Here is a 22,593-nt window from a genome sequence, read left to right on the forward strand (position 1 = left end):
GCAGTGTGGACACTATCAGTGACGTATTCATTTGCCACCTGTAGTGAATTTTTAGTACCTTGCAAGTGTGTTTCTGCACTTGTGAATCCTAGTCTTGCACACCTCAGCCTTTCTGAGTGCAAAAAACATCAGTACGTTAGGTACCCTGATACCATAGCCCTGATTACGACATAGTCAGAGCTAAGTTAACGCTTGATTTTATGCGTTCATTTCACACCATGCCATTATGAATAGATTAGTTGTTCCTCGCCCAGGTTTATAGGGTGTGAGAAAACCAAATAAAATGTTCTGGTCAGAAAAATTTGCATTAGACTTTAGCTGCTGCAGTAGTTCAGTCTTATTCAACATTTCTTTGATGTGAGAGGAGGAAACGTACAATGCTTCCTTCTGCCTCTTCGAAAAAATCCTTTCTTTTCCATCCTCTTATTCCCCAATGCCGCTCCCTCACTCCCCACTGCACACACACCCACCACATGCATTTACCTTTCTGCCTGCTCAGAGTGTGATCTGTGAGTTTAACAGGCAGAAAAATTAGCCCGCACACGGTAATTCCCCATTACATGCTGTTTTACTCATGAGTCTACGCTACTGTTGCAATTTTACTGCACTGTAACAGTTTCTTGTGGTAAAATCATCCCAGTATTGTGCAGCTCGTAATGGCAGGCTAAGTGCACACTAAAGTTAAACTTATGAGAGAATCTTGCAAGAAAGACTGACCAGTGAGTGACCCACTGAAAAGCTCTGGGATTTGGATTTGGCTGACATTAATACAGATTTTCCTTTATTCTCGAATCATTGGATGATACCTAAATTCACAGGCATTCTAGCTTGTTGGTCATTTGAGCAGGTTATCAAAGCTGCTAGGTGTTATAAAACTATGCCCACTTCAAAAATGTTTAACTAACTGAATGGTGTAAACATGAATGATGTACTAATGAATAAATAAGACTAGCAGCAGTGGTATTTGAGTCGTAGGTACTAAGTCGCCACTAAGGAGAATACCACTAATACGTTTCCATGCTGCAGCTATATCTTGGTGACGGTGCTTGTAGGGTGGGGAGAACCACCAATCTCCTCAAACACTTTGTGAGCAAAGTCCACAAAATATATTCAAGACATTAAACAAATCACCAGCACACGTCCAACAGTAAATTACAGAAAAAATAAGTGCAAATTATTAAGCATAAAATATCTTCAAAACATATGTAGGTTGTCTTGTTTTTTATTCTTGTATGTCTTCAGACTGGAAGACTTCTTCGGACAAATACAGCCGACACGTGTTTCGTCGCCAAGGGACAATTACCCGCGACTTTTTCAAGGCTCTGTCCTTAATGTAAGCAATTGCTACATAATTCGTGGTTGTAGTTCCGTCCCACGAGGGATTCTAAATATTCCAAACCAAAAGGTAAGTGTTAGAAGGTCCAAAATGGCAAGTCGTAATTCAAGTGAAATCGGCGTCAGTAAGTGTACGAGTACGGTGCTCCGTACTCGTACACTTACTGACGCCGTCTGAGATCCGTTACTCTGGATTCTCGTAACTAAGATTTCACTTGAATTACGACTTGCCATTTTGTACCTTCTTACACTTACCTTTTGGTTTGGAATATTACCATGACAGTGAACATAACGTGAATAACAAAAATATGTCAGTCTAGATAGGAAGTGGACATAATGGTAATACTTCTGGGTGTGTTTAAGCTTCACACTTTCTAAAAGAAAGAGATTAAAGTTCAGCAGGCAAAGAAACAATAAAAACAAAAGAGATTTCAACAGGCCCTATCACAATGTACTTAACAGGCCCTGTCACAATGTTCACAACAGCCTGGTCAAGATTTCTCCATTCAGACTTAACCAGATTTCCTGCAGCGGAGAAGCGTCAAGCATGACAAAAATGCTTCTTTAGCCCAGTGAAGTAGTACCCTTGCTAGATCGGCTCAGATGATTGGATACAGGCCTCCAATAGCTGGAAGTCGGGAATTATTTTAAGGCACACAGCTTTTCAGAGATTGTAGAAGTCTAGTCAGAGACAGCCAATGGCCCCACGACACCAGGAACAACACTTTGGGGTCATGGCTCACTCCATCAGATGCCACCAACAGAGTCCAGTTCCAGTTGCAACTGGTCAGTGGGCACTTTAGGAAAATGCCAATTGCAACCTGATTTGTTCCTGTAGCTTCTGAGGTCAGCTAACTGACCCTTAGAGTCCACTTCTTTTGTCCTAGGTACAAGTGGGAGCAGCTCCAGCCCTTCAGGTCTTTCCACATGTCTCCAGCAGTAGGAGCAGTCCTTCTGTTCTTCTTCAGGTCCAGAAAGTTTCAGTGAAGCAAGCTTTGAAGTGCCACATTTGTGGTTGACACTGGCTAGTGGTTGGGAGCGACTAATGGTTCCTCCCTAAGCAATGGGATTCAAGTTCCCAGGGGCAAACCTACCCACTTTTAAAGCGGTTCCCATTTGCCTTACTGCAAACAATCCTACAGTGTACATTACTCGTACAATCTAAGATGGGGGAATCTCTTTAGCCCTTGTTCAGAGCTTTGCCAAAGGAAATGAGTAGCCTCCTCCTTTGTGGAAACTCAAAACTGGTTCTGGGAGTCACTTCCTTTTCATTGGGTTTGGAGCCAGCCTGGCTGGGGGAGCAAAGGTTCAACCTCCCCAGGTTGACCTTATATTTACTTGTAAAAGAGGAGGGTCTTTAGTGGTTAATGAAGTTTCTGGATCCATCCTAACTGGCATTTCTGCAAGGAGAAGAAAAACACCTCCTCACAACTCATTATGTGCAAGCACTGACAGGGAAGTGCCTAGCAAGCTAATGCAGTATAGCCTTCAGAAGTTTCAGACAAGGTAAAGATAACTTTATAAATGTTACTTCCCCTAAATATTTATTAAAAATTCTACTTCACCAGCTAACTGAATTTTTATGAAATATTACAAATAGTAGTAGGATTCTTTTTGTAGTTTGTCCCAACTCCCAAGATGTATTAGTATTTCTCATAGGACAGCCAAAGCAATTCCGCATAGTAAACAGTTTTTGAGGTCTTGTGACTGTAGGGACATTGTAAAGTTACATTTCTACATGTTTCACAGTTAAAGACTACGTACCATATATTGTGGACTACAAGGCAGGGGCAACTTATTAATGTTTAAAAGGAAGGGATTTTTGTCCATCAAAAGGGCTATTTTGACAGGTTGGGCTACAATTTGATCTGCAGCAGTCAACCTACAATGATAAGCCTGAAGCTATGTTTTCCTGTGTCACACTAGTGGATGGCACTGTAAGGCCTGCAGTCAAAATGTGGAATTTAACTTTCCATGCCGCAAGTGCAGTTTCTACATCATATACTATGACCTTCAAGGAGAGATAAACATGCCAATCATAGATCAGCGAATTTCTACATGTCTGATGGGCAGAGCACACACTGGGCACTGAACGTTCGTGTGCAGAGTCTAAAAAACAGTAATAAAATTCAGCAGAAAAAATGGAAGAAACAACACAAAAAGGCATTTACACACATATGCACTGAGGAACATTATTATTACAATTTGCTTTTATGCAAAAGGCAAACAAGGTGTCAGATGGATGTGTTTGTGCAATTGCTACTAAAAGGACTGGCATCTGAGCCAGATAGAAATAAAGATGCAAATCTGTCATTGGCATGAAATAAGAGGATGAGATGAACTGCATGTGATATTCACCCAATGATACAAAGGGAACTTCAATGTTGACTTTTCATGGTAGTGAGCCTGTGAAACATGGCTCTTGAAAACCTCATTTGTCCAACGTTTAGAAGTAGATGAAAGAGCGATAAGAACATTCACTTTGTTTCTGAGAGCTTGGTTTGTGTGTTTTTTGTACAAAGTGAAAGGGGGGTAAAGCACAACAACAAGATGCCTAATTGGATTCTGATAAAAAGGCTTGCTTCGTCAAAGAGTTCAATATAATTCAAAGCCCATCATACTTTAATAGCTTTCTTAGCTAACAAAGCCCCAGCAAGCTTTAATGTCATGCACGAAATAAAGTTAATAGTATAAAAAGTAAACCATATTTACAAATTCTTACTTTGGCCCAATTTAGTCTTTTCATGTTGACCTCAGGTTTAAATTCCTTTTTGGGCTTCAAGCCAAACGGAAGAGGATGTACTGGTGGCGATCGCTGTCCCATCAGGAAACCTGGAGGAGGGGGAGGTGCAGGTGCTCCAAACATAGGAGGACAAGGTGGTGGTGGTGGTGGAGGAGGAGGTGGCGGTGGTGGAGGCAGCACACCCCCCAAACCAGTCAATGGTGGAGGAGGTGGGGCACCAGATATTTGGACTACAGAATTGTCTTGATTTGTTGCTCCAAACTGAAAGAAAATTAAAGCATTAATTAGAATTCTGTGGCATTACCTTAAAAACTTTCCCCAAAAAGATGCATTTTGTGACTGTACCACTGAAAGTGCAAGCGTTCTTTAAAAAACAAGTTAAAACAAATACAAGTTATTTTAAGGAGCTTAATAAACTCTGAACCCTACAGAACACAAAAGGCATACAAAAGCTGGCAAAGGTGAACATCAACTTGGCACAAAAATAAAGTTGCCACACAGCCCAAGATATCTGTCCCCTTTACATGCAGTGCTTCCAATTTGGATCCCCTTTCTCCTCAGACTCTGTGAGATATTGAGCAGCTCTGCACCCAATATCCACCCTACTTTGTCTTCCCTGCCACCAGTCTTTGCCAGAGTTCCTAACGGGCCACTTCCATTGGTCCAGGACTAGAGTGGCACCACTGGTGGGTGGGTGGGGATAGGGGGGAGGGGGGGGGGGGACGAGACTCAAGGCTAGCAGAGTACTAGTTCTAGGTTGTAGAGATTATTCTGTCCCTGAGGCTCCGATTTAGGAGGCAGCCAACTGGCCATTGGAGTCAATCTGGTGGCCCTGGGCTCAAAATACAGGTCCAGTCCTTTACTCGGACAGAAGAGTAGCAGACATTCTTAGCAGCACAGCAGCCTGAGTCTTCTGCAGGTCCATAGGTGCACTGAAGAGTTGGGTCTGAGGTGCGAGTATTTATACTTGGTGCCAGCTTAAAGTAGGAGAAGCTTTCCACCCCAGAGGTGTTTGGAATTTCCTGCCTCCCTACCCTGGCCCTGAATTGTCTGGGGTCACAACAGACTAGTGTCAAACCCGTTGTGGGTGTGCTCAGGCAGAGCTTTTGTGAGGTGCAAGTGAAGCAGATGACAGTTTTGCCCCCTTATCAAGTCAGAGATGGCCCATCCTGCCAACACCTTTGCTCCTTTGTCTCACTGTCTGGGAGCAAATAAACAAAGACCATATGCTAGCTACACCCAGTCATGTGACTCAGGAAACAGGCTGCAGGCACCAAATGTTTAGGACAAGGAAATGGCAACTTTCTAGAAGTGGCATTTTCAAAATAGTGACATAGAATCAGACTTTGCCTATAAGATTGGCTTTAAATTACAATTCTTTAGACAACAAACATCATTCCTACCTGTTCCCAACTGCTAGTTCTCACTTATTAAATGGAATAATTTAACTAAATTGTATCCTCTGGTAAAGGCAGTCCCTGCAGTAGTGAAACGCAAATTTAAGAGTTTTTCACAACCAGGACATGTAAAACATAAAAGTACATGTCCAACCTTTTAAATACATTGCACCCTGCCCTATGGTTCTTTTAGGGCCTACCCTAGAGGTGACTTATGTCTAAAAAGGAAGGTTTAGGCCTGGCAAAAGTTTTTTTTTTTTTTTTGCCCAATCGGAAAGGCAGTTTAAAACTGTACACACAGGATGCAATGGCAGGACTGAGCTATGTTGAAAGGGCTAATTAAGTGGGTGACATAATGAATGATGCAGGCCCACTAATATTTAATGTACAGGCCCAGGGTACATGTGGTACCACTACACTAGATAATAAGTTAATTAATATGCCAATTGGGTGTACACCAATGTTATGTTTAAAGGAGAGAGAAGCACTGGTTAGAATGCGGTAAAGTGCACAGAGTTCTTAAAGTCAACAAAAACAGGTTCAGAAAACAGGACGGTGAAGGCAAAAAGTTTGAGGATAACCCTTCAGAAAGGGCCAAGTCCAACCAAGGTGATGATATTTAGTAACTTTTTTTTAGCTATCAGATTAAGTGTATTTTGTGTGTTTCGGCACTAAATGGAGAAAAATGAATCAGCCAGTAATTGATATATACGGGTGACTGTGCCCAATTCATCCCCAGTGTTAATAGGCAGAATGGGGAAGAAAAAACAAATATTTAAACCAATATATATGGTTGATCCAGGATTACAAAGTAGAGAAAACAGATTGATGAAGTGGGGATTTGGAGCCAAGTGTCCTTTTGTTCAACACACTTCATGTACTTTCGTAAAAAAATACATTAATAATTTGTTACCATGCTCATCTTAAAGGAGCATCAGTTTGTGAGGAAATACTGGAGCTTATTGCCTTCATAAAAAGTAGATGTCTAGTAATCGTTTTATGAACGATGCACTGGTCAGAAAACCTTCAGCGAGGTGCTGCTGCTATGGCCATTCACCACACCGAGCATGCTAACAAAATCAACAGTCATATTTCAGAAGATGACCATTATGAATTTACTGATGCGTCCAGGCCTGTGTCAAAGTTTGAGGAACTTCCTTGCTCAGGAGCCATCTCAGTATGCTTGGAGTCCCAAATGCCTATGGTAGCACACGATCTTAAATATTCACGGTTTGTGGTTAGAGGAGCTACAGGTCCATCTAGCCTGCCTACCCAAGCAAAATCATTTGAATGTTCTAAAGCAGTGCTTGTTAATGTTTTGACATTTGAGGACCCTCCATTTAATCATTACTTATAACCTGGGTACCCCCACTGAATCCCTAGCATTTAAATGATTTCTTTGGTTATTAGTTTCACTATTAAAGATACAAAACACAGTATAAAAAACATTAAAATTTAGCCCTACCATTCAATCCATTACACAAGCAATATTAAACATTCTCAATCTTTAAAACACATAGATCATTAAAATCAACATAAAAAGAGAAGGTCATCACAGCACATTCCTCATCCTCATGGAACACTGCAAAATACTTAGAAACTGGGGAGAACTAAGATCACAAGGACAAGGAGGCTCAGATCACAAGGGCAAGTACAAGAAGAGCAACCATAAAGTGCACAGTATCAAATCGTAATTGTGTCAACAAATCTTTGGTGGATGTTTGGAACTCAGACAAGATATGGTTCTATCCTAGGGCTTACAGATATTAACATATAATGTCTCACTATGGTCTTCAAAGAATCAACTTGTTCTCTCTGTCACTTTGACACATCGCAAAACAGGGAGCCTTTATGATATTCTTACAGGAGAAGGACAGATCGTCTGGCTTACAAAACAATTTTAGCATTGTCAGACTTCCACCAAGTTTCTCTATATAAGCTAACCACGGGTCCTTCCTTATGTTGTTGAGTCTAATAAAATCTTTCAGTAAAATTCGAGTAAAATTAATTTGACTTTTTTTTTCCAAATACACAACCATAACTATTTAATATAACCCTAATTCAGAATGACACAAGAAAGTGGAAGTGCTCTGGGTAGCAACCAGCAATCTTTTCAGAAACATGTTCTCAACTTTCTGAATAACATCATTATGCAGCAATCCCTAAAGCTGTGCACTGTAGGTTGCAACTGAAAGGCACTTTGACTGGTTGACCCACCAGCATTTCTTTCATAGGTATGCTACCCAGCTTTGTAGCGAAGTTAAACAATGGCTCTACGCTTCTCCCAAAAGCGGATGCTCTAGTGCGACCCAAAGAGGCCCAACTGCAGATATCATCAAATAGGACCGCCAAATAAGGAAAAGTAGGAACTGGGTAAATCTCACATTTGAATACATAAGACAAGTACTTTCGGCACGAAAATGATAATATGGCTCTTGGACTGATTTATTTTGAGATTGAGGTCTGACATAAAAAATTCAAATGTATCCAAGAGTCTCTGCAATCCAAGCTGGGTCTGAGCCATGACAACCAGGTCATCTACATAGAGTAGAGCTAGTATTGGAGAGGTGCACGCATACAGTACATGGGAGAGACAAAACATGGGATAAAGCCCTCGCTGCTGCTTGAAATGTAACAGCATTTAACACATTAACGAGTCTACGAAATGGCACATTTGAGTGAAATCTCTTGCAAGCCCTTTGCTTTCACTTGTATCTGATGTTTTACTCACAAACAAAACCCAAATAAAGTATTTACATCCCAATATTATGCTACTCATAACAAACTACTCTAATGGTTCAATCAATAAATCGCTGCATTTGTATAGCACGCTACTCACCCGGAAGGGTCTCAAGGCGCTGGGGGAGAGGGATACGTCACTGCTCGAACAGCCAGGTCTTAAGCTGCTTCCTGAAGGAGAGGTGGTCCGGGGTCAGCCGAAGGTGGATGGGGAGGGAGTTCCAAGCCTTGGCTGCCAGGTAGGAGAAGGATCTTCCTCCGGCGGTGGCTTGGCGGATGCGTGGTACGGATGCGAGGGCGTGGCTGGTCGATCGTAGCTGGCGGGTGGGCGTGTAGAAGGTCAGGCGGTCGTTGAGGTACTTTGGGCCCTGGTCGTGGAGAGCCTTGTGTGCGTGGGTGAGGAGCCTGAACGCGATTCTCTTGCTGATGGGGAGCCAGTGCAGGTCTCTCAGGTGGCCGGAGATGTTGGTTGTGTCGTGGGATGTCCGGGATGAGTCATGCGGAGGCGTTCTGGATGCGTTGGAGTCTTTTTTTAAGTTTGGCTGTGGTTCCGGCGTAGAGGGTGTTCCCGTAGTCTAGTCGGCTGGTGACGAGTGCCTGGGTGACGGTCTTCCTGGTTTCGGTGGGGATCCATCGGAAGATCTTACGGAGCATGCGCAGGGTGTTGAAGCATGATGAGGAGACGGTGTTGACTTGTCTGGTCATCGAGAGGGAGGAGTCCAGGATGAATCCGAGGTTGCGTGCATGGTCCGTTGGTTTGGGAGTGGTGCCCAGGGCAGGGGGCCACCAGGAATCGTCCCAGGCGGAGGGCGATGATCCCAGGATGAGGACTTCCGTCTTGTCTGAGTTCAGTTTCAGGCGGCTGTTCTTCATCCACTCGGCGACGTCTTTCATCCCATCGTGTAGACAAGCTCTGGCGGGGTCGTTGGTGAGGGAGAGGATCAGCTGGGTATCGTCGGCGTAGGAGATGATGTTGAGGTTGTGTTGGCGTGCGATGGCTGCGAGGGGGCTCATGTAGACGTTGAAGAGGGTTGGGCTGAGTGATGATCTTTGTGGTACGCCGCAGATGACTTTGGTGGATGGCTTCGGATCTGAACAGGGGGAGGCGGACTCTCTGGGTTCTTCCAGCGAGGAACGAGATGATCCACTCCAGAGCCTTCTCTTGGATTCCGATGTTGCTGAGGCGCTGCACTAGGGTGCGGTGGCAGACAGTGTTGAACGCTGCGGAGAGGTCCAGGAGGATGAGGGCCGCTGTTTCCCCGTTGTCGAGCAGGAATCTGATGTCATCATTGGCTGCGGTCAGGGCGGTCTCGGTGCTGTGGTTGGCTCGGAAACCGGACTGTGAGGGTCGAGGGATCCGTTCGTCTCGAGGAAGGCGGCGAGCTGTCTGTTGACGGTCTTCTCGATGACTTTGGCCGGAAAAGGGAGGAGCGAGATGGGGCGGAAGTTCTTGAGGTCGGTGGGGTCCGCTGTTGGTTTCTTCAGGAGGGCGCTGAGCTCTGCGTGCTTCCAGCTCTCCGGGAAGGTGGCGGTGTGGAAGGAGGCATTGATGATGTCCCGGAGATGGGGTGCGATGATGGTGTCGGCCTTGTTGAAGATGTGGTGGGGGCAGGGGTCGGTGGGGGATCCGGAGTGGATGGTGCTCATCATGCGGGTGGTGTCTTCGGTGCTGACCAGGGTCCAGTTGCAGAGGGTGGTGGTGGCGGGCGTTGGTTCGGTGGTTGGGTGCGTGGTCTGTGCGCCGAAGCGGTTGTGTATGTCGGCGATCTTGCGGTGGAAGAAGGAGGCGAGTGAGTCGCAGAGGTCTTGCGAGGGAGTGATGTTGTTGTTTCCGGCGCTGGGGTTGGAGAACTCTTTGACGATGCTGAAGAGTTCCTTGCTGTCGTGGGCGTTGTTGTCCAGTCGTTCTTTGAGTGCTGTTTTCTTGGTGGTGCGGATCAGCTGGTGGTGCTTGCGGGTGGCGTGCTTGAGGGCGGTCCTGTTGTCTGTGGTCTGGTCGTGGCGCCAGGCTTTCTCGAGGGTGCGGCAGTTCTTCTTGGAGTCCTTGAGTTAGTCGGTGAACTAAGGGGTTTTCTTGCAGCCGGGTCTGCTGGTAGGGTTCTTTAGTGGTGCGAGGTCATCGGCGCAGGCGGTCAGCCACTGTGTGAGGTTGCTGGCTGCTTTGTTGGGGTCCGTTGTGCTGGTGGGAGGGTTCTGGTTGAGGGAGGCGGTGAGCTGCTCGGCGGTGATCTTGCTCCAGCTCCGGCGAGGGACCCGTTGCGGGTGGTGGAGGGGGGTTGTGGTTCTTCTGAAGCTGAAGTGGACGCAGCTGTGGTCAGTCCAATGAAGTCCCGTTGAGTGGCTGAAGGAGATGTGCTTGCTGGATGAGAAGACGGGGTCAAGCGTGTGGCCGGCGTAGTGGGTCGGGGTGTTCACCAGTTGCTTGAGTCCGAGGTTGGCGAGGTTGTCCAGCAGGGTGGTGGTGTTGTTGTCATAAATATAAATGGGATGCCAGTGGGACTTTAAACAACCATGAACAAAAGCACTTTCCTCAAATCTACCTACATACAAAACTCTTTATTAATTGCATATATAATGACACTAGCAAAAATGTTTTGATTTCATATACGTGGATAAATCTAGAGGACTCCACGTATTTATCATCAAAGACAGCTGTATGCTCTCATTTGATCTTCACAATTCCTTGTATCTAGCGCAGAGTACTGTTGAGCATATTTCAAGGGGGAACTCTGGTCCAGTGTTCGCTTCTCTCCAACAATAGGTAGGAAATTTTCAAGTTGGTTCAAATAGGTCCCCCCTGTGATTGGATGAACAGGATATTTGCATTCCCAAGGCTCCAAGTCTATGATTGCATTCAAGATTATAGCACAAGGCTTCCAACAAACATCAAAGGTCTCAGAAGTCCCAAGTAAGCTGGGACAAGGGAAGTCATTTCAACACTATTAAACAATTCAATACAACTACTACTTCTGGGTAAAAGGTACTGTGCAAGTATGTTTAGGTCTAAAGCCCTCCTGGTAAATTATCCAAAAAGAACTTTCTTTAAAACCATCTATCTAGGGTAGGAGCGTCAAGAGCTAGGCAAGCATTGTAATGGCCTTCATTCTACAGAGCACTGGTGAGTGACCTATCATTCATCCCTTTTCCTTGAACTGGAGGTGAAGAGGACCCGCAATGGACAAAGCTGTGGATGAAAACAGACAAACTCAGATATTTTGAGTGCCATAAGGCCAAGAGGCTGACATCTCCTCTTTTGAAAATGCAGTGGATTGAGAGAAGATGGGTCCGTCAAGCATTAGGCGACAGAGTAATCATTGTGCCCGTGGTTGAGGCCTGCACTCAACCATCAGTGGAGGTCCACAAGGGAAACATGCACGGACTACAACCCCAAAAAGCATAGATGTTCAGGTGCCACAACTGTGTGCCGTAAGAGAGAAGATAGAAGAGAGTTAGGGAGCAGCACCAACTGACAAAGGTAAGAGGCTGTACATCAGAGGATATAAGGCGCACTTGGCAACCAGATGCATCAAAATCGATCGGTAATGTCTTATATACATAACACATTTATGATTATCCCTTTGCACATCCTATTTATGTCCAAGTCAGCAGATGGACAGCGCCTCAGAGATTAAATTGAAGAGAGGGAGGCTTGTCAATGACTATGCTCTACGGATATAAGAACCATGTCAAACTAGGGTTCTTACTTACTCCAGTGATCCCAGCCTAGAAACAATTAGGAATTCAATTAGAAAAAATACAAGCTGCATAAAATGAACCTGTGCCAAAAACACGTCTTTGCTCGCGGTTTCTCTGAAGAAAATGCACAAAAACTTTAGGGGTAACGAATTTCCAGATTTTTCCAGTGGTAGACAAGCTGGAGACCATTAACTACTGTATGTCACAGAAACAGGTTACAAAAATTAATGCGTAGACAATGAAGTCGAGAACTTAGATAGAGGAAGAATCTCCAAAAGAATTTTGAGATTACTTCTATGGTGCAGTGAGTTGAAACTGCAAGAGCAATAAACCTTTGAGTTCTTATCTCTCACAATATCCTGAGAGTAAGGACTCAAATGACAGACATAGATTATGTTACAGCCAGCAGGGCAGTAATATTCAAGAGCGTATTCCAGCAGCCAGTGTAATGAAAAAGGGGTCAGGAGATGCAAGAGAGCACAGTAATTATGGGGCTGAGGTCCCTCCAACAACAAACAGCTGGGTATGAGCACTAAGGCAATGAAAAAAGAGGTGTGTATCAGGGGAGCAGGATTCTTCTTTCAAGACCTATTTGAGGTGCCTGAATCTGCTAATTGATCAAATGTGATTATACAGTTGGGTACAGATCCAACATTTGACAAAACTGGGAATGCTTCATGAAAGGAAGGAGCAACATTTTCTGCAATGCATATATTTTTCAGCTCAGTAAAGATTGGGGTAGCAGACGGCAAGAATGTGAAATCAATGTTTCAATGGCTAAACAGATTACTTCTGCATAATATCAGATCCCACGAAAATCCCAGACTTGATAAAGGCAAGAACTGGAAGGCTGAGCCCTTAGAAACTAATCTACTCCAGATGCAATATTGGTACCTTGTTGAATCCATATGTTGCATCCAAACTCGATCCTCCTCTCTACCTGGGAGCACTGATTGCATAGGAAGTGTAGACCTGAGTAAGGTTTTTACACCTCAGATTACCACAGGAGATTTTCCAAGTACAAATGTGTTTAGGAACAATAATGAGTTTCATGATGTGATGACAGTCCAAGATAAGGGGGAATCTTGGGATTTAAAATATAATTGTTGGGGGGCGTGGCCAAGATGGCGACCTACGCGGACTCCAGAGGCTCTCCACCGCAGGCCTTCCCCCTTGCAAATAACTCCAGCATAGTCCCCAGCCGTGCGCCCCAAGCGGCGACACAGCTGGTGGGGTCACAGCGCTGTCATTTGGAGCAGTTCTGGAGCCCGGAACCTACCAAGAAATTCCTCAGCGTGACTTGGCGCACTCCGGCAGACTAGGCGCAAGGGCCCTGGGGCAGCCGCACGAGCGAGGCCGGGCCCCGGCTGGCGATTCTGGAGCTGGGTGGCCGGCAAGGGCCTCAAGGCAGACTGTCGGAGGGGCATCAGCTTGCCAAGACGAGGAGCCGCTGCCTGGTGCGGTCTGGGGCCTTCCGTGGGCCCTACAACGCGAATCGGCGGGCTCCAGCAGACTTTGTGCCCAGGTCCTGTGACGAGCGCGGGGGAGGATCGGCCCCCCGGCCGGTGATTCTGGCGCCTGGAGGAGGGCGTAGGCTTTGGGGTGGACCCCCGGAGCGCAAGCCAGCGGACTGCCACCGACGGAAGTAAGGAGAGGGGGGTCAGACACCGGCGCGCAGCTAGCCGGCCTACCCCCACGCAGCTCGGTGTCCCGGCGATCGGCCTTCCGAGGACTCCGGTGCCCACGGGCAGGTGCCACCTACCTTTGCGGCGTCCTCCAGAGCAGGCTTCCGTGAGGGGACAGCAAGGAGCCTCCCATGCAGCACCAGTTGGCGGTAAGACGCAGCGGGCCCTCATCCACACAGCAGTGCGCAGCACCGGGGCGGAGAGGCAGGGGCCCAGGACTTTGGTAGCAGCGCATCACGGGCCCAGCTGCGCACATCAGGGCACGCCACTCTGGGACAGGTTCAGGAGCCGTCGCACCACATCCGGCAAGAGGCAGAAGCAGCAGGTCCTGGGGGACTACACCACCACAGGCAGACACAAGGGGCGGGCACAGCGAGGCCTGCTGGCTGAACTCTCTACCACGCGGGCACCAGCCACGAGGCCCCGGTTGGCACAGTTGGGTCCCGGCGGCGCTGCCAGACTATCGGCGCAAGGGGGGCCCCATGAGGGAAGGGGGAGCCTCCTGTCCTTCCCCGACGCCCTTTCCCTGAGCGGCCCCATCACCCGCAAACACCACCATCGTGCACTGGGTTCCCGGGCACCCCCCTGTGCCTCCACAGTTTAATTGGGTGCCCACCACACCAGTCGCCGCCTAACACCGGCCATCCACGCGACGCCGGGGGGTGGACAGTGGCCGATCTCTCCCCCACCACTGCCGAGGGGTTCACTGACGCTGCAAAGTCGGACTGGAAGTGGGCTCCCAGGTTGGCAAAGCACGAAGACCACAGATGGCCAGCACAAGAAAGAAGGGGGGAACGCTCGCTTAAAGAGATGCTGGCCAGAGGCTCCACAGCGGGAGATAGAGGAGGCCAAACCCCTCCGGCCACCCAGTCACCAAAGGGCCCAGGGGATGGGGACGGACCCCGTGACCCGAGCATTCCTGGAATCCCTCTTTGACACCCTAAGGGGGGACTTCCAGACTCTCAAGCAAGAGGTGGCTGGGGAAGTGCGAGAAATCCGCCGAGAGATTGACTATTTGGGGGAACGCGTGGCGGACATTGAAAATGGCGACCAATCCACTTCTGAGGAGGTTGAGCAGCTGCAGCAAGAAATCATTTGCCTAAAGGATCAGCAAGTCGACCTACAATCCCATGTGGAGGACCTCAAAAACCGTTCGACGCAACATGCGTGTCCGGAGGTCCCACTGAAGGAGGAAGGGACAGACGTCGCTGGATTCCTTGGGGCCTCTTCCGGGAGGTTCTGGGGGTCGGCTCAGATTTTGACATTCGTATTGACCGTGCCCACCGGGTGGGTCTGGGAAGAAGAGCGGCGGCCCCCCCTGCCTGACATTCTATCCTTTTTAACGGAATTCCCCCTGAAAGAGCGCATACTGCGAGAGGCTAGACTGAAGCAACCCCTCCAATACCAAGGGCACAACATAGCCCTCTTCCAAGACCTAGCCTCCACCACCTTAAAGAAACGAAAAGACTTCAAGCAGGTGACCGCCTTCCTGAGGGACAAAGGTGTGCCCTACTCTTGGGGCCATCCCTTTCGGCTGATCTTTAAATGGAATGGCAAGTTAAGCCAATCCCGCTCTCTTCGGGAGACACACGACCTGCTAAGCATCGCCCACCACAGCCCGGAGTCGCCCCCCGGACGCTCGCAGCGGCAGTCGGAGACCAAATGGCAGAGTGTGGGCCACCAGCGCTCGCCTATCCTGGACACGAAGACGGATCCAGAGACAATGACGCAGGAGGGGGCATCGGATCTAGCTGCGGTATCACAGGACACTTTCACACCAGAGACTAAGTTTGGCTTGGGGACTTCAAAGCACCGCAACAAAGCTTGGTGGGGGCGGCGGCGGGGGGCCCAGGTTGGACAGGCTACACATGATCCCAGATCTTTCGTCACCTCGTGCCCAGGGACTCGACTGAAGGGCATTGGACAATGAAGGGGTGGGTCCAGTTGGGGTTAGGGATTAGGGCAGGGGGAGATTTGGGGGGACTGGGGGTAGTTTCGGTGCGGGTGGGGGGGACGGTTGGGGTGAGGGAGGGAACCGGTGTGCCAAGGGGGGGGGGGAACAGACTCTGAAGTGACGCTAAGCCAGGACTGTCCTCATAGGTCAACGCTATCCCCAGGCAGGAGTATAAAATGACTGGGAACACTGTCAATTCTTACCCTAAATGTAAAGGGGCTCAATAATCCCATCAAAAGACGCGCAGTTTTATCGTACTTGGAGAACTCCGGGACTTCCATATGTCTCTTGCAAGAAACACACCTTCTCCCCAAGGACTGGCATGCGGTCCCGGGCGTTCCCTCAGCAACTCTACTCCTCTACCGCTGACAAGAAGGCGGGGGTAGTGATACTGTTTGCTAAACACTTTCATGGCCAGGTGGGAGACAAAATAGGGGAAATCAAGGGCAGGCTGTTAGCACATTCCATTCAAGTGGGTGGTATGTCCATGATTATAGGATCCTTATACATCCCCAACGCAGGTCAGGAATCCTTTCTTAATGGCGCCCTCGCAGAGATTCTAAGTTCCTGATACATACTAGTGGGAGGCGACCTCAATCTGGTCATGGACAGTGAGGCGGACCGCTCTGGCCACCGCTTTGGTTCCTCGGGAGCTATTTCACTAGAGTGGAAGGACTGGATGGCGCAAAGGGGGTTAGTGGACTTATGGCGGGACAGGCTCCCCAGAACTACACACTACACATTCTACTCCAACGTGCACCACACCTACGCCAGACTAGACCACTTTATAGGCTCCTCGGCGCTCAACACGATTGTAGAAGACGTAGACATTACTCCGGCTGCTCTATCAGATCACGCCGCCATAACTTTGACTGTAGGGGTTCCCCGGACCAAGGCAGTGGGGGGGGGGGGGGGGGGGGATGGAGACTGTGGGAGGCCCTCCTGCAAAAGAAGGGGGTCACCCAACAACTACACAAAAGCATCACTGACTATCTCACACGCAACGACCAGCCTGGCACACCCTTGACGGCACTCTGGGGAGCACTAAAGGCAGTAGTGAGGGGGGGAACTGATAGCCATCTCCGCTGCGGAAGCCAAAGAGCGCACAGAAAAGAGGGAATCCTTAACAGCTGTAGTGGTCAATCTCAAAAGGGTACATAGCCGTATGGGAGCTCCCAGAATTTGGCGGCAGTTGAAAAGCGCTAGAGCGCAACTAGCTAGCTTAGATATTGACCGTGCCGAATACGCAGCACTGAGGCTCCATCATACATATTACGTGGGAGGCGACAAAACGGGGCGTCTACTGGCAAACGCGCTTAGAGCCCGGGTTCAACGGTCTAAAATCGCAACCATCTGCGATGCACAGGGGGGGACACCCTAGGCAGTGACTCCCAAATAGCAGAGGCCTTTAGAGAGTTCTACGCATCCCTGTACAGTGCATATGGGGCTCTCGACAAGGATGGAGAGGCTTACTTGAGTAGGGCAGCGACAACGGCTCGCTGCGGACGGCGCCGCCTCGCTGGATGCACCGATCAGGATAGAGGAAGTGATTGGGGCAATATCCTGTCTCAAACCCTTGAAGTCGCCGGTGCCGGACGGCTTCTCAGCCAGCTTTTATAAAGCCTTCTGCCCGCTGTTGGCACCGCTTCTGACCCGACTCTTTAACTCATTCCAAGGGCCCGGCTAGATACCGCCTGATATGCTCGAGGCCTATATCATTGTGCTACCTAAGCCGGGCAAGGACATCACCCATTGCTCCGTTTATAGGCCCATCTCTCTTCTCAACTTGGACCTTGAACTCTTCACAGGGGTTCTACCTGCCAGACTTGGGCCTCGGCTTCCTGGTATCATCAAGCCGGATCAATCGGGCTTTATTCCCAACAGACAATGCAGTGATAATACCAAACGCCTCCTGCACTTAATAGACAAAGCTCACTCCGCAAGGTCAGACGCTATGCTCCTGTCCATAGACGCTGAGAAAGCGTTTGATAGAGTGGATTGGGGATTCCTAGATAAAACGTTAGCGCACTTTGGAATTGGGGATCGCTTCAGGGCATGGGCCGCCAGCTGTTATAATACGCCCAGGGACACGATCCGGGGCAACGGCATAGGCACACGGCCCTTCGAAATTCAGAGAGGCACGAGGCAGGGATGCCCGCTCTCGCCTCTCCTCTTTGCGCTTTATATAGAACCCCTGGCGCAAAGGAATCAAGATCACCCTGACATTGTCGGTATTCTTTTCGGGTGGGGGGGGCCTCATCCACTTAGTCTGTATGCAGATGACATCCTGGCGGCGCTGGAAAAGCCCAAACAATCGGTACCTGCCTTTTTGGGGGAGTTGGAGGCCTTCGGAAGTTGTCCGGCGTCAAAATAAACTCGGGGAAATCCATGCTCCTCCCGCTGGGCTGCAATACCCACGTATCCCACGAGGCATCTTCGGCCTATGGGCGTCTGCAACTTCAAAAATCAATCCCATACCTGGGGATTGTTTTAACCCCATCCACCGAACGGACGGTCGCAAAGAATTTACGAGACGATCACTTCCCAGATACAAAGAGACTTACGGAAATGGCAGACACAGCACCTATCACTCCTCGGGCGCATCACTGCGGTGAAGATGTCCGTCCTTACTAAAATCCTATACATCTTTCAAACCATCCCAGTGGCCCCTCCCAGAGCTACCATACAACGCTTACAGTAAGCGGTGCAACACTTATAAAGGCTGGGAAACGGCCTCGAATGCGAAGACACCTCTCCTACCGTCCCCCAAACGAAGGAGGTTTGGGGATCCCAAACTTGCTGCAGTACTTCCAAGCTGCGCAATTGAGATACTTGGTGGAATGGTGCAGGCCCGAGTCTGAGAAGAGGTGGCTCTTTCAAGATAGAACGATGGCGCAAACAGCCCTTTGGAAGAAACCCTTTTTAAAACGCAATGACAGGCCGGCACACCTCCAGAAATCCCCACTCACCCGCACACTGATGCGTGTGTAGGATACTGTAGCGGTCAAATGGGGGCTTACCACTTTTCCCTCACCGCTTACACCTTTGTTCGACAATCCTGAATTCACTCCGGGGCTAGAGAGACAAGCGTTCCAGCAGTGGCGGACGTCGGACTGCAGCTCGGCAGGTCACCTGTTCGATCTTGAGGGGTTCATCCAGCTTTCTGATGTCATACAGCTCTACGGCATTGATGACCCACAAAGGTTTAAATATTTTCAAATCTGATATTGGCTGACACAGCCCGAGTTCCGCCAGCTGCTGGTCCGATGGCTGACAGCTTTCGAAAAGTGGCTAATTACCAAAAGAATCAGACCGAAAGACGATCACCGACATATACAAAATGGTTTGTCCACCCACCGACTCGCGGCGATCAGCCAGCCAGCCAGCTGAGATGGGAGGGTGAGCTGGGGAGAACCCTGATGAACCAAGACTGACAAGCCATCTACTAAAGGGCTAATCACACAGCCAGGAACAATGACAGTAGGGAAACAGCGGTGAAAGTTGCGACGTATTGGTACTGGACACCGGTACGACTCAATAGGGGCAACCCTGACCGCAGTTCAACTTGCTGGAGAGGATGTGACGAAGAGGGCACACTGACACACATCCTATAGGACTGCAAGGAGGTGACAGAATTCTGGACAGCAATACTTGACGACATCGACAAACACGTTGATACTGAGATTCCCTGCTTCCCTGCCTACAAGCTTCTAGGGCTGCCCAATGCACTCACGTTTCCATTGAAGTCACTCAGACAGAGGGAGACAGATGGGATTGGCCATGGGTGCGGCGGTCCAGCACATCATATCGCTCTGGGGGTCTCAAACCCGGCCCTCCCATACAGGCTGGCTGCACAAACTTTGGTACACATTGGGTATGGAACGCATTCATGCCACACTCCCGCAGCCCACAACATCCTTTACCATGGTCTGTCAGCCTATTCTGTCACTCCTATCAACAGAATTCAACGACCCCCACGTATAAAGACTCACAGTAGCGAATCTGGCACACCGGTTGGGGGGGGGGGGGGGGGGGGGGGGGGGGGGTTTAAGTTGGGGGGCTGTTTTCGTTCCTGTTTGAGCACTGACGAGATGACTATGCGACCAGGTGGCGGGAGCCGCGGCCTTATTCGCACCCATGGTCACTTGCTACTCCAACGAACGTTAGTTTTTTCGAGTATGTTTAATGGGTGCTGGGTTGGACTTCGAACTCACTCTTTTGGCACCACCTGGGGCGTATTTCATTACTGTACTGTACTTTGCTTACATGCCAAAAATCAATAAAACAAAGTTAACCATATAATATAATTGTTGTCTGTTTCATTAGTAAAAATATTCAGAACTAGGAACCTCACATCCCTTCTGGCATCCTTTCTGTATTCCAAACTTAAATACTTAAATCCAACTGCATCTTTTGAAAAGAGGGTTTCTTTTTACTGTAAGGCCAGCTGGGTGATTTTTATTTGTTGAATCGCTTTGAACTTTCATATCCCCCATTCCTACTTCAGTAAATAACAGTTCAGTCAATCACCAACCAAAACGGTGATCCATGGAGATATCAACAAGCCTAATGGAGTACTGCTTCAGCAGAATATTCAGTATAATCTTCAACTAGGTCTGCAAGCAGAAAAGTTAATTAAACCCTTTCAGAGGTAACAAACTAATCCCAGGCTTTTCTACTCTGAAGGAAACATGATCCAAGCCCTCTCCATTAAGTGGTAGGTGAGAAAGCATGTTTTATCTCATTATAAACTTCAACAGATCACTTGCTAATTATCAAATTGCTATTTCTTTGGGTTCTGGTCCTTCTGACTTCTTGAGCAAATTGCTTGTGTTTGGCCCACAGTATCTCCTACCTTCAAAATCCTCGAGGCAAGCAAAATAAAGCGATTCAGGGTCGGTCTCACATTTGTATTTCTTCCATGCATGGTTTCTTAATCTGTTCTACTACAATTAGCAGGTTGTGATTTACCCAGTCCATAAGCATTTCAGGTATTCGTTTAGACCCACAACGGTTTCCCTTATATTCCCTTTGTTGAAAAACCTTGCAACGCTTCATCAAAATAAAATAATTATTCTACTGTCATTTAACTCTTGGTTGGTATAAATCTAAAATAACCCCCACACTCAAGTCCACCGTGGAACATCCTTCACAGATCACCTCTTTGACCATCCATAAGAAGTGGTTCGCAATATAGGCTTTTTTGATCTATCTGGATACACTCCAGGGAAATGATTGTGCATGATGCAAACCTGCTTACTAATTGTGGCGTGGTCTGCTGGGTTTGGAATAGACCACTGTATATTTTGAAAGTGTTAATTCAGATGAGGTTCCTAGCCACAGTCAATCATATAATCTGCCATTATTACACATAACCTCCTTTGAAAGAGGCAGAGTGCTGGCAAAAAAATCACCCTGTGAATAAAATGGTTGGCTAGACCAATATCACTTTTAGCACTATCACTGCTTCAAAACGAGGCAGTATATAATATTAATAAAGAAACAGGCACACACATGGCTTACACGTGCTTTTTTTGTTTGTACATTAATACTGGTCACACAGCAAATATCTCCTGATGAGAAATATGTCAACATGTGACTTTAGCTGAAATGGAGAAATCAGAGTTTGGATGGTGGTGCTGTGTGTGAAAATAATCCCTGCTATTTTATTATGGCTGAAAATCAGCTTTTGGGAGTATTCTAACTGCTTCCAATGTTGGCAAATATGGAAGCAGAGACACGTGGAAATCAAGTCATTTTTCTGAATTCCTGCTAGATTTGTGACTTGCCTTGGCACAGGACGGTGAGCTGAACTAGGAACATGCTGGGTCAGAATGATGTGGCGTATGCTAGAATCAGTAGTGCAGCATGGGCAGTGACTGAGGCATAATGTGTTCAGCTATGGTCTCCTTTGACTACCGACCAGAGATAGGAAGGACAATTCTCTTTGTTTTCATTAAGACCCATGATAAACTGCAAACAGGGGTCTGGGTTGGACTGTGCTACGGGCAGAAGTTTCTTTTTTGGTATTAACATTAGGTACTTAAAAACTTGACAATATTTCTCTTCAGCAAGCTCGAACATACATTTGCTATGTGTAGAAATAAAACACAGGATTTTGCAAATACTGACCTTGTTAACAATTTGAAGGCAGTGCTTTATCAATCAATCAGTGGCTTTTAAAGCATGCTACTCGCCCATAAGGGTCTCAAGGCGCGGGGGAGTGGTTGGGGGGTTTGCAGCTCCGGGTCACCCGAAGAGCCAGGTCTTGTGGCTCATCCTGAAGGTGTGCAGGGTAGGGGAACGTCTGATGTTGACTGGGAGCTCGTTCCAGGCCTTAGCCGCAATGTAGGAGAAGGCTCTTCCACCTGCTCTGGTACTGCAGATGCGCGGGGCTTCTGCTAGGGCGAGGTCGGCAGAGCGGAGTTTTCTTTTGGGTACTATAGTTGTAGAAGTATGAACTCTAACTGATTTAATCCAATATTTCTCTACCATTCATTCTAACATGGAGCGTGCGGTGACAACTCGCAGCAGTGTTCCCTGTACCATGGTTCAGAGTCTGATGTACCTAATTAGACAATGCAAACCATGAAAACCTTGGGAAACCAAAGTATCAAGCGGAGATGCCAAGGAGCTCGAGTATGTGGGATTTTCATTATACGCAGTCTTTGAGCTGCCCTGCGCACGCGTCTGTACGCGTACAACATTTTACTTTCAAAGGGTCTTTGGTCGCTCCTCCGTGAGATGAAAGAAGCTGCCAGCTCGAATAAATGGCCAAGACACCGGAGCGATCTTCAAAGGGCTGCAACTCTCACATCTAGTCGAGTCCAAAAGAGTGGAGTTCAAGAGAGCGGTGCTTTTTAAGCATCCTTAGAAGACCGAGGAACAGCAAGATAAGTAGCACTGACACTACTGTACCTGTCATGTCTTGCATGGCTCTACAAATACAACATGGGCTCAAATGGAATGTGACTGCTTCCTTCCACATCAGCAATCAAAGGCATCAGGCAGGATCCGAGTTAGCCTAACAGGGTGGGAAAACTC

The 22,593-nt window shown here is 47.9% G+C and overlaps 1 protein-coding gene across 3 annotated transcripts in view; it reads right to left on the minus strand.

The window, feature by feature from the left end:
- The window catches only part of DIAPH3 (diaphanous related formin 3), a 2,278,729-nt gene that overhangs the window by 1,404,317 nt on the left and 851,819 nt on the right, over window positions 1-22,593 (minus strand). For all 3 annotated transcript variants that reach the window (XM_085621985.1, XM_085621986.1, XM_085621987.1), the window contains one exon: window positions 4,058-4,339. In XM_085621985.1, the coding sequence (XP_085478111.1) occupies window positions 4,058-4,339 (282 nt within the window). The remainder of the gene's footprint in view (window positions 1-4,057; window positions 4,340-22,593) is intronic.

The sequence above is a fragment of the Triturus cristatus genome, chromosome 8, assembly GCF_964204655.1.
Source record: "Triturus cristatus chromosome 8, aTriCri1.1, whole genome shotgun sequence".
Taxonomy (NCBI): domain Eukaryota; kingdom Metazoa; phylum Chordata; class Amphibia; order Caudata; family Salamandridae; genus Triturus; species Triturus cristatus.